This window comes from Equus asinus, chromosome 10 (genome assembly GCF_041296235.1).
Source record: "Equus asinus isolate D_3611 breed Donkey chromosome 10, EquAss-T2T_v2, whole genome shotgun sequence".
In the NCBI taxonomy this organism is placed as follows: Eukaryota; Metazoa; Chordata; class Mammalia; order Perissodactyla; family Equidae; genus Equus; species Equus asinus.
Window position 1 is genome coordinate 83737818 of NC_091799.1, and position 13212 is coordinate 83751029.

General features: G+C 36.1%; 1 protein-coding gene across 19 annotated transcripts in view; it reads left to right on the top strand.

Annotated features, from left to right (window-relative positions):
• DROSHA (drosha ribonuclease III) overlaps nt 1–13212 on the top strand; it is a 127314-nt gene that overhangs the window by 55484 nt on the left and 58618 nt on the right. For 11 of the 19 annotated variants that reach the window (XR_011506523.1, XM_070519824.1, XM_070519830.1 and 8 more), the window contains 3 exons: nt 759–883; nt 2538–2637; nt 4107–4214. Coding sequence is in view for 18 of the 19 variants with exons in the window: in XM_070519824.1 (XP_070375925.1) it covers nt 759–883; nt 2538–2637; nt 4107–4214 (333 nt within the window). In the remaining variant the exon portion in view is untranslated. The remainder of the gene's footprint in view (nt 1–758; nt 884–2537; nt 2638–4106; nt 4215–13212) is intronic. The other 8 variants (XM_070519826.1, XM_070519834.1, XM_070519832.1 and 5 more) reach the window with 1 other exon arrangement.

Here is a 13212-nt window from a genome sequence, read left to right on the forward strand (position 1 = left end):
TTAGTATAAGCAAGGAGGTTGCAAAAACATACTTTCCATCATTTTACCATCTTATCATGAACTTAAGCTTTGAGGATGAACGATAGTTTACAAACGGTTCCTCATATTTTTATAACTTAAAAAGAAACCAGCTGTTCATTTCTTCCTTTATTAGACTTGAAGAAAAAATATATGAGGCTCTCTCTTAAAATTAAAAAATGGCCTGCATAGACATAATAAGAGAAACTTAACCATTTGGCATTTGTACCACCATACATTCTAATTTAAAGGTGTAGAATTGAAGGAAAACACAAGGTACACTGAGAATTAATGGAAAAAAAGATTATATAGAGGCATCTGTCTATGCATCCTGAGTAGAAGTAAGCTACTCATTTGAAATGTGGAATTAAGCAGAATAAGCCAGCACATCTCTTCCTCGTGATGTGGAATACTTCCTCTGTGCCTTTGGAGAGGTTAAGGAAAAGTTATATCTGACTAGGTGTCCTTTTAAAAGTTTAATTTTTAAAGGTTTCTATGTGGACTGCAAAAAAGGACAAAATCATTGTTCATTATGCCAAATGGCACACACTCATTTATAGGGATGACATTATAGTTTTTATGTAGTATAGCTGCTGTGATTAAAGGGTTTTAAATGACATTTTCCCTTTGGGGATGAGGCTTTCCTAGAAAAAAATCCGATTAATTTCTTCCCTACTTACGTTAAAGTCAATACTTAAAGACTTCTTATGGGAATAAACTGCTTTGATTTTCCTCTCTAGAAACCAAGCTCTGTCCGCATCGATCAACTGGATCGTGAACAGTTCAACCCCGATGTGATTACTTTTCCGATTATCGTCCACTTTGGGATACGACCTGCACAGTTGAGTTATGCAGGAGACCCACAGTAAGATATTTCTCGGTGTTTGTCTTAGCCAATTTCACCTTCTACTAACAGCTGAATTAGCAGAGGAATACCTTTTAGTGGATCTTTTCCTTTTTAAAAATTAAGCCCTGAAATGAGCCATGTTTCCAAATTTAGGTTACCAAATGAAACAAGTTTTAGTAGCTCCAGAAGAATTATTTTCTCTATGTATTTGACTGTAGGGAATTATTATTCAATTGATTATCCTTGGCCATCTTGGTCATCATGGGTCCTGTATATTTTTCACCTTTAAGGAACTTTTCATTTATTCATCATTATAATACTTACCGTTATTATTATTTTTATTTATTTCAGTGCTCTGTAGAGGGAAGTAGCACTATGTTGGTTCCTAGCACTGCTGAATTTGTGTGGAGTTCTATTTTTGGGGCATCTTAATAAGAGCTCAAGATCCCATGCAAAATGAAGGGTCGTGTTGGTAGGAGAAGGCATGACTTCTGACTCTTAGAATTAATGTTACTTTCCACATTTGAGCTTTTCCAACTGGCATGTTAGTGTTTGTCTGGGAGGAGATGAGGATGTGTGGGAATGGAAGTAGTACCATTATATTCTTCAGGAGCGTTTGGATTTCCTACCTCATTAAACAAACAAACAAACCAGTTTCCTGACTTAATTTTTTCTTTTAAGGATTCATAATGGGAGAAAAGGGCATGAGAGATTTTCAATTCATAAATACAATTCTGGCTGATATATTAGAAGAGGCTAAAGGGTTTTGTTCTTTTTTTCCCCCCTTTGGATAAAAGTATGAAGCAGTGAACCAGGCACTGTGTAAGTACTTTTTTCTTTCCTCCATTCTCTAAACCATTGTTATCAAAAAGGACAGACCCAACTAAGGCCAAGAAAGGAGCAATTTCAATATGACAGAAAATCCCTTGAAAGTCCCTTCTTGTCAGAAAAATGTTAGTAGAATGTGATAGGCTTCCATGGGTTCTCAGATGACAGGTCTGTGAATTGCTAAAGGACTGCATATTCTCTTCATTCCCAGGACGCTTTAACAGTCTCCTTTAGACTGATCCAGGTTATCACATATTTGGCTACAAATGTGCTTATTTTTGTCATGGTATATATAAATTGGTGTATACCATTTGTCTTTTTTCCTCCCCGGTGGAAAAATGGGTACAGCTGTGCTGCTTGGGTATTGGCACAAATGAGTTCTCTTTTCTAATACTGTCCAACTCTACTTTCAACCTAGGCAGTTCAGAGACTGACAGTATGCTCATTAAGTAAGGGTGTCTTTCTTTCAACAAGCATCAGAAAGTACATATTTAAATAAAATGTGTTACTTTCAAAGAGGTAACAATGAGAAACTACGTGTTTCTATTGGTTTTTGTGCATCTCTTTTGGAATTCTTTCCAGAGAGATTCATCTGTACAGTGACACCTCATTTTCAACCCAAATAAGCAATGATCAACTTAATAACTAGGTTCCAGATGACTCTTCGTCATCATGCCCTTCAACTCCAAAAATCGTATCCTTCTTTAGAATGAAGGTTCGCTGCCATTAAGGATATTCAAAAGGGTGCAGATTATGATTGAGCAGGCCTATTAGAACAACTGGCATTGTTGCACTTTAGATCTGCCTTCTCTTTGTCTAAGATGTATGTCTTTCCTTTTTTTAGGTACCAGAAACTGTGGAAAAGTTATGTGAAGCTTCGCCACCTCCTAGCAAATAGTCCCAAAGTCAAGCAAACTGACAAACAGAAGCTGGCGCAGAGGGAGGTTGGTATAGAACCCTGCTCTTATGTGATCAGTGACAATGCACTTCAGGTTTATTTTGAGATTGTTGCATTACACTACACTTCTAGAATAAGATAGAGAAAGTAAAGTATGATTTTTTAAAAAATTAGGATGGAAAAATAGTTTCTAAAAAATCATTCTTTACTCCCTTCCTCACACTTGTATGCTAATTGATTGGTTTTTTTCATCTTTTAGTATTGAAGGGACCATTTTTTCCCCCTAAAAAGGCCAGTTTCTTAATGGATTGCTGCCTTTGGGAATAAATAAATCTTTTATGGAATTAAAGAAAGTTTAAAACTTGCTGGATTAGCCTTTTATTATTAATTAGACTGCATATAATACAGCTTTGGGTCTTACTCAGATTTCTTGGTCTTAAAATTATAAAAGATTGTCTTCTATATGTCAGTTTAGTAGGATGAACTTATTTTGTAGGGTTTTATATCTCAAATTCCATATTTCTTTACTAATGGGTCGTAGTATGCCTGTATTCCAGGATCATTTATGTTTTAGTTTTAATTTTGAGAATAAGTAGATTCGGTATCACCATAGATTTTGTCTCAATGAGGTTTTATTCTGTTGCAGTAATAAGAGCAATGCTTTGAAGTTGGGCAAAGTGTTTGAGTTCTGGCTTTGTCACTTACCACGAGCTGAGCCAGTCAGCCTCATTATAAAGGAGGGAACCTAGGCTGAGAGAGCCCGACTGAAATGTCCCTCTGTTGGTACACCCAGGGAAAAAGGTGGTTGTGTGGACTTCTGAAATACTCTATTTAACTTTCCTCCAATGGTATTCGGCCTCTAGTAAGAACTTAGTCAGTGATGGAGGTGGTGGTAGCGGCTGTTACTATGAATTCCTGTGAGATTTTTATTGAATAAGCATACAAATATAAAATTACTTTTTATAATTAATTATTTGAAGGGCAGTAAAAGGGAAGAGTCAGTTCCTGATTATGTCTTGTAAAAGTTTTGGATCATTATCTCTTTTTAAATAAAATGTACCCTTGCTGCAAGTGTTTTTGTAAGAAGTTTGCAAATTAGAAGGCAACTTCTAGAATTAGTTGGGTTGCAGGTTAATTTACTGATTGTCTTTCTTAGATGTAAATGCTTAACATAAGGCTTGATATAAGTTTTACATACTGAGTTCAAATCCCAAACACCACATTTTGTTTCTTTTATGAGTGACAGAGCATTTTTTTTCGTTTGAACTTGCTGGAATGGTAGATTTGGTCCAGATTTTTTTGTTATCTAGTTGTCAGGAAAGGCTGGCTTATACCCAAGGCTTTGAGCATCCTGGCCTTCATTTCAAATGAAATATTGTAATTTGGCATGAAGAGGTTTGAATACCTAACGTAAGGGTGATATTCAGTGAATCCAGGTTATTTTCTCTCGCTTGATATTTGACTTAATATTCCTTTACAATTGTCAGTTACTTATCATAATGACTTCTTTTCCAGGAAGCACTCCAAAAAATACGACAGAAGAATACAATGAGGCGAGAAGTAACAGTGGAGCTAAGTAGCCAAGGATTCTGGAAAACTGGCATCCGTTCTGATGTCTGTCAGGTGATGATGCTTCTGAGAACACAATTCTTCCCGTATATCTCTTCCTTTAGAAGGCATCTGGCACTGAAGTTTTTCTAATGCTGAGAAGTTTCTACAGAATATATTACCTTGTAGCTAAATGGAACACCTACCATAAGTTGTTTTCTATCATTTGGGTTTTTGTGTGTGTGTGTCAGTTTCTGTGTTGTCTTGTTTAGTTTTGTATGTGTGTGTGCGCTCGTGTGCACGCTCACCTGCCCACTGCTGGGGTAAGGGTGCACTTAATTAGTAATGCTAGATTCTGTTTCTGCACATTGAGTGAAGACAAGTCTGTTCTTCAGATGTGCCTGCTTATTCACGGCACATGTGTGGGTGCCTGTTAAGAGCTGCTCCAGCAGCTCTATAGGCGGACTCCTTGAAGGAGGTGTGTACCAACTTTCTGGACGGGTGACTCAAACTTATATGGCAGAGAACTGAAGGCAAATTAAAGGACAGAATCAGTATAAATTTTATGTTTGATCCAAATGATAATACTTTTTCCTTGGGTGAACTTAATAGAGGAACGTTTCAGCTGTGTATAACTGGGTCACCAATAAGTATGTTTGTTTTCTGTATGGATGGAATTTGTACTAGATTAGAGATCCCCCAAACCCAGCATATTCTTTGACTCTTTGCTTGATTCTTTTGTTATGATTGATATTGGTTGTACTCCATGGGAATTACAGTAAAGGGAATGAGTATGCAGGCCTGGAGCAGGTGATGCAATTTGTTGTCTTCAGCCTTTTGGAAGAATACTTACAGGCTTCTGTTGATCTGTTTTGACGGTAGCTGTATTGTCATAAGTTCAGGCACTCTCAGGTATTCATTTCATCATTATGAATTTTTTCTTTAAATCAATGTTGGCATTTAATTATTATATTGAACAGTGGGATTTAATCCTATCATTAAAGGTATTGCTGTGTAATTCACTTACCTTGTGATGGTCAATGCTAAATATTTTTGTGTTCAGATGAACTGCTATTGGTGCAGTATTGCTAAATAGTACAGTGGTAGCCAGCTACATCCACCACATCCTTAGTTGTTTTGCCAATTGGCCAGTTTTTTGTACTGTAAGTACTTTCAGAAGTGAATGTCTTACTCCCATTGATTCTTTCTTAGGGCCACTTGAAGCTGTGTCACCCAGTTTTTCTGTTTGCTAGTGTTTCTCTAAAACCAGCATAACATCATCCTAAGGCAGACATCGTAAGAACAATAGCAGAATGTTCAACAATCTGCTCAAAATCTGGTGATTTCAGGGATAAGTCAGAGTTGATTGTTTAAGAGATCATAAAATTGTTGAGCATTAGAGCTGAAAGGGATTTTAGAGATCTTCTAGTTCAGTGGTTTTTAAGTTTGTGTTTTTGGTTAACTTTGAAGTATTTTTTTAAACCAAAACCCTGTGGAGCCCTAATTTGTAAAACGATAAAAAGTAACTGATGATGGGTAGGTGGTGGGTTTGGAGGGAGTATCCCATTGTACTTGATTTCTCTCCCACCCCTTCTAGCAGTCTCTAAGGCAGTTTTATTCCACTACACACATTTTTTCTTAAAACGTTGAGCCTTTATTCCTCTTTCTTTTGGTAAAACAAATAGTGGTGCAGGATGATCTATTCCACTGCACTTTTGCGTTCTTCATCTGTGTCACACATGTCTTCGACTGGCTCCTCAGCTAGATTAGAAGCAGCTTGAGGACTAGGTTATCTTCTCTCTTTATGTATTATATTTTATAATCTGTTTTGAGGTTGGTAGACAGGAGCACTCAATCAGTTCCTTTGATTAACTGGTCGGAGAAAGTGGATCCTGACTGACACTCCTGCGAAAGAGAATATCCAATAATAGTTCCTCCCTCTGTCGGACTCCCACTCTTCTAAAGACAACTGCCATCTGTCTAGATGCCATGCTTCCATTCTCCAGTCCTCCCAATGGAAGTCTCTCTAAGATTTCAGTAAAATTAGCCTCACGTGTACATGACTTGATAAAGAATGTAAATTGCTGCCTATGAGTTCATATACTTAATACAGGGATTGCTTTATGGTTTATGAAAAAAATGTCAACATATAAAAGAATGAAGTTTTGAGCCAGCCACCTACCTGAGAAGTTGATAGAAGCTGAAGGATAAAGAAATGAGGACAACAGCAATGGCAGGGCCAGGGGGTGGACTATCAAAAACAGAACCAACCATAAAGCCCGTTTGCTTTGGTGAAATAATATTTCCGTACATGCCAAAATCAAATCATCCTGGAGACATTCTGTAGCTTTCAGCCTTAGGTGAACAGATGAAGTATCTGTTTATGTATCTTGACATATTAAATATTACTTCACTATCAATGAATATTCTTGGGGTTGTGAAAGTAAATTATTACCTGCATCGAGCTTAAAACATTGACATACAGAAATGCCACCTGGAGAGAATTTGGAGCTGTTACTGATCAACTCATTTGTTTCACAGGAGCGACCTAGTTCAAATTTTAACTGCAAAAAGCTAACAATGACTTAAGGGAGAGTGACAAGGGTAAATTAACTTAATTGGCTTTTGGCTCAAAATGAGTATTTTTGAATGAATATTATTAGATTTATTTATGCTCTTTGTTCCAGAATGGTTTTAAGATGGTAATTCTTTTTATAAATATAGGAGTAATTAAACAGCGTGACTATGCAAGCCATAGACTCCACGGTGAAAATTTTTAAATCCGTTACTCCTGTCAGTGCCAGTCACTTACCTGCAATGCTGCTTCTCTCTTAGCTTTCTCTTGGGCTGCCTTATTGCATATCCAAGGTCAGAAAGTCTTCCTTTCTACTGCTACGTCTTAACAGAAAACCTTTGATAGATATGTAACTTCTAGGTACGTTTTAGCTAAGAGTTATGCACAGGTGATATTTTATCCCTTCTTAGAACTTTTTTTTCACATTCTGTGTAATTTATATATAATATATATTATATATAGTCTATATATAATGACGTTATAGCTAATTATATATAATGTAATGTATATGTCTAATTAGATATAATAATAGACGTCTCCTTTTATTATTTACTTATTCTTTTTTTTGAATTAAAGTTATTAATCAACTTACCTTTATTTTTTAACATTATGTAAGTTTAAGGTGTACATCTTCTTGGAATTTTGATGTTTTAAAATTCTCAGACATTTTACATGCGTCCAACAAAGGTCCTGAGCAGCTCTTGCCCTTAAATAACTGAAGGTAGCCATACATTTTGATTGAATTTTTTTACCTTGAAATTCCTTAGGTAAACAGTAGGAAGCAATAACACTGTTCTCTCTAGTTTTTTTTACAAAGAAATCAGATAAAATTTCCTACCATGTGGTGTTAGGGGCTGTACTTCTGTGAATAAATTTTGGAGGCTGTTTTTCATCTTATCTCTAGGATAGGGTAGTCTTTTTGTAAAGACTTAGAAAACATATAATCTAGTGCATAGTTGACTACCCACAGGTCATGCATGTTAAATTTTTCTGTTGTTTGCTTTGCCTTTACTTTGTCCTTGATGATTTTGGTTGCAAAGATTTTAATGGTGTTTAATAAAATGTGTAGCTTTTTCAGAGAGGTACGGTGGTTTTTTCGTTCATTTTTTACAAGTAATGTTGACTTGCAACTAAATTTAATTTCTTATCCTAGAATAAATGTTTTCTTTTTGTGTGTGTTCCTCAAATAAGGTGGCAGGTGGCATGTAATAACGCAGTTTAAAACATTCAAAATAAATGCATTTAGTATTTTTGGTAGAATGTGATTGAGAAATAGCAGTTAAAGGAATTATACGCTGAATACTTTGAATAACCCGGAAGCCTATAACAGATAGGCTCATACTTAATTTTAAGGGAGAAAAAAGGATGAACACTTTTCTAAAATCCTTCGAGTTTTTTCTATTTAATAGTTCACTTATATAGAACCTACTGTTTATTAGTACTAATTGCTAGTAGGTTGCTGGCAGAAGCCTTGTGATGCTATCTAGCTGCTGCCAGAGACAAAACTGTTGTGATGAATCTAAGGTGGAGTAACCAAAGTACCGGCCTCTCACTCTAGAAGTATAACTTCCCAACCAGAGAAGTTACCAAGGGTAGTTAGGAGGTTAGAAAATTCTACCTGATGCCCCAGCCGATATTAGGAGGAATAAAAACCTAGGGGTGGTCCTGTGACTTATAATTACATGTGAACTGAATGCAAACTTGGAACCATGTTTAGAGAGAAACTGTTGAAAGAGTTTCTGTGTTGCTGTTCATTAGAGTGACTTCTGGGTAATCTGGAAAGAAAAGTGGGAATCAAAACCTGAAACTGAGGCTAGAAAATTCAGTATTAGGACTCAGAAGTGGAAGAAAGGCATCATGTTGCTACAGGATCTGTACTTTAAGAGTGGGCTTCGCACACTGAAGTTGAATTGTTATCTCATAAAAGTCGGTACCTGTACCTTGTGCTATACTAAAGAGGTGGCCCATGGAAATCAATAAACTGAATCATGAAATTGGAGAGTGGATAAATATGACACATAGAGACGTCAAAAAAGGGGCAATGAATCGGCACCGTTACAGTTATATAACCAGTATGAGGCTCATGCCAAACTGGGGACACTAGGACTCCTTGAGAAAAATAAGGAGGCCTGGGTACCTGAAGAACTACTGTTGACATTGAGAAGAAAAGCTGAGTTGTGGTGGTTAGTATTTATATTGAGTAGACAGAGAGCTGTATTTGGACTAGTTGGTAGCTGTGCTGGTCTTCCTACAGTGACTATCTGGAATGGGATGGAAGGCTCCCATGCATTGTCAAACTAACTGATATTCTTACTCAATGCTTTATCAAGAGATGACCGAACAGTGGAAAGAAACATCTCTGGGGATTAAGGGGTTTTGGACGATGCAGTGAAGGAAATACTTTATAAGTTATAATTTGGGGAAAAAAGGAGAAACCTCTGAGGTGCTTATGGCTTTACAGTTATTGTTAACAAATTTTAGGACCATGTGAGATACTTCATTAAAATTTTTTTTTTTGCTCGTGATGTAGTTAGTATTGTCTGTAAAGGAAGGAAAGAAGATTTTGCTTAAAGGCTAACTGGCCTGTAAGAGAACTATTAGTATTATATTTTTATTATGAAAAATTTCAAACATATACGATATTAGAGTGCAAAATGTGATGAACTCTTTGTGTCCATCACGCAGCTTTAACAGTTACCAATAGCATTTCTGTAATATCAACTACGAGTTAATGTTCACATTTTCTCGATTGCCTATTAAATTTATTTCAGTCTGTTTGAATTGGGGTCCAAACAAGATCCACAGTTTGTGAGTAGTTAATGTTTTTTAAGTCTCTTTAATCTATAGGTTCACATTCCATGTTTTCCTTGCAAATTTTTGTTGTTGAAGAAATTGGATCATGTGTTCTGTAGAGTTTCTAAGGTTTAGTCTAGGTTTTGCTGATTGCAACTTTATGGTGTCATTTAATATGTGCTTCTGTCTCTTGTATTTCCTGTAAGTTGGTAGTTAGATCTAAAACTGCTGTCCAGTACAGTACCATTGGCCACATATGGCTATTTAAATTTAAATTAATTAAAATTAAATGAAATTAAAAATTCAGTTCTTGGTTATCCTAGGCCTCTTTCAAACACTAATAGACACATCTGGCTAGTGCTTATTGTAACAGCACAGATGTAGAATATTTCCATCATCATAGAAAGTTATGTTGGACAGCAGTGATCAGATTTAAGTTAATTTTTTTTTGCACAACTTTTCATAGGTGGTAGTGTGGTCTCTCTTTTTTGTGTTGGTTTGTTAGTCATTGATGGATCATGACCTACACCCAGTAATTCATTAGGAGCCAACAAAGTGATATGCTGATTCTGTCTTTCCTTCTGCATTTATTATTAGAATACTTCCAAAAAGAATCTTCCCCTCATTGACTATTTGATTACTCTGAAGTATGGACCCCACAGAGGACAAAACCAAAAAAATTGCTCATTTGATTTATTCCATAATATACAAATGGTAGTCCCAGAAAAACAATATTAATGGCACCACCAACAATGTGATTATGGAAAGTAGTTGTATATCTGGGGATATTCTCTTTTGTCTGTGATTATCTACAGGATTATTCCATCAGGCGTGCATGCTCAGATTACTGTGTTTCAAGGTCACTTGTGCTTTTACCATAAATTGGATACACAAATTCATTTATTTCATTTGAATTTTGATTTTAAGTGTTCCTTTTCAAAATTAAATATTATTTTATAATTATGTAAAATATTTACCATGATTCCAAACTCGGGTTTATAAAAGCAAGTATATTTTAAAAAATCTAACTTCTGTCTGTTCCTTCTACCCTCTTCTTGCCATCCTGCCCTGCTCAAAGGCAACTGTCTTTTAGAAACGATTTAATTTTTTTCCATTTTAATATAAGCAAATATACACACACACTGGTATGTCTGGTCCCCCCTCTGTCAAACTGTTTTATGTTATTTGGTCACTATGAGGTCCATTTTATTGCCTTTTTTCCCCCTACATTTCTTTTTGTATTGAGGAAGGTTTATATTTTTATTCTAATGGTTACCGTTATACTAACACCTTTATAGTGTAGTTAAGCTTTCCCTCCCTTCCTCATTCTGTGTGTGTATCCCCTTTTTTTTTATTGAAAATAATTACTGTCTGCTTCTCATGCTCCTTTCTGCCACCCAGCATCTAATTTGAACTGATCCTTTTACTGCACGGTCATACCTCTGAGGCACAAGGCAGCCTCGTCTACTCTGTGTCCTCCTCATTCTCTTCTCAGTTCCTCACGACTGTACTACCTGTTGGAGTATCTAACTGTTCCCTATAGTATTGAGTCACTGAGAATTATCTACAGGTAAAAATATATTTAAAGGTAATCACTACTCCATCTGTCCATGTCTGCCCCTTTTTTTTTGGTTGTCTGAAGCTCATTTTCTAGCAGATTCCTCAAGAATGGGTCACTGAAACAATGGTCCTTGAGTTTCAGCATGTTCCTAACAGTTTGTCTTTAAATATAAAGTCTGCTTAAGCTGGATATGAAATCTGTGGGTCACATATTCTTCTTTCTTTAGTGTCTTAAATATGTTCACATTGTTTTCTGGTATAAAGCATTGCTGTCAAAAGTGTGATAATATGAGTTTTATAAATGACTTGATCCTTTTGTTTCTGTGCCTAAAGGATTGTTTTTTCTTTAAAAACTAACATGGTTTTACTAGAACATGTCTCAGCTCTTTTTTTGTTAATTTTTTCAGATATACTCTGTACTCTTTCAGTATGCTGTCAAGTTGTCTTTTGTCTCAGGTTTTCTTGAATTACGTGATTCATTATTCTGTTCTACTGTTTTGATCTTTTTCTTTAAGGACTCCTATTATATGCATCTTGTATCTTTGCTTATCTTCTGTATCTATCTCTCGAATCCTTCATTTCTTTTTGATTTTTAATTTTTCTAAAGGATTTTCTCTTTCCCATCTTTTATACCTCAAAGGCATTATTCATTGATTAATTTGCTGTTGCATTCCTTCTGTTTAGTCTATTTTCTTTTCTTTTCTTTCTTTCTTTGTTTTGCTGAGGAAGATTCACCCTGAGCTAATGTCTGTTGCCAGTGTTCCTCTTTTTTTCTTTTTTTGCTTGAAGAAGATTAGCCCTGAGGTAACATCTGTGGCTGTCATCTTCTATTTTGTATGTGGGTTGCTGCCACAGCATGGCTGACAAGTGGTGTAGGTCTATGCCCGGGATCTGAACCTGCAAACCAGGGCTGCTGAAGTGGAGCATACTGAACTTAACCACTACACCATGGTCCTGACCCTTAGTCTATATTCTTGAAGTATTTCCTTTAATGTCTTTTTCCTGAATCTTGTCACTTCTTTCCAAACCTTCCTTTCCTCCAGTTATCTCATTTCTGAATAAATGCAGTATTTGTTTATAGTTTTCTTTTTGTAGCTCCTGTTGTTTTCTTCATTTTGTTTAGCTTATTTTGAAGTATTAGGTTACAGCTTTTCTTCTGTTTTGTTGGCATGTTTTTCTGGCATTTTTTTTTTTTAATTTTCAGAAGGATCTTATTCTATTCCTTTTCTGTATTTTCTTATAAAATTTTTGGGTGGGACTTGATCATGATTCTTTTCTGTTGCTCTTTAAATTAAATACTGTTAAGTAAATTCAGTTGAATAAGTGAAATATTTTCCTGTACTTTTCAGAAGGCGGTATAAGCCAGAATAGCTTTTCACAGGTCTAGAGCCCCCCGTCTGTTGTTTTTGCAAAGTGATTAAAAAAAAATGGCTTCATAATACCTGAGACCTGTCCCCTCTGCTTCCCTCCTCTATTTTTATCTGGGCTTTCTCTTTCTTTTGTGCTTTATCTTCCTTTTCTGCTAAACGTGGCTTTTACTCCCAGTGCTTTCTTCACATTATGGAGCTTTACTCTGGAAGGGAGCTTCAGCTTTTAATTTTGAGCCTTTATTGAGCCCTGGCTTCTCTAGCACTGTTAGACTGTCCTCTTGTACTCAGCCAACGGACTGGATTCTGCAGAGCCCTCTCCAGTTTTGGTCACATTTCCAGTGAATGCATGTTAATTTGGGGGTTCTTTGTTCTCAGGGCCATGAGAAGCCCTGCTGCTCCGCCTGTCTTTTCTCTCTTACAGATGTTGAGACCACATGGGTCTTTGTCCTCTTATTTAGACGTTTATGGGGATACCGTGTCATCTAGTTTTTGTGTATATACTGTTCATAGGTCTATTTTGCTGTTCTAATTGCTCTATATTTATGGGAGAATTTGAATAGACTTAAAAACTACGTACTTCTCTTTCCTCACAATCTTCCAGAGGAGCTTTTTTTCTAATGAAAGCAGTTGCCAGGCATGAATTAGGGGGGAAAAAGATGCTCGGTGATTGTGTGTATTTCAACATTGCAATGACTGATAATTTTAAAGACTGAGCTAGAGATTCTAGCAGTCTCGTAGATAACATTGAGACTTGGTTGTCTGGGATACAAAATGT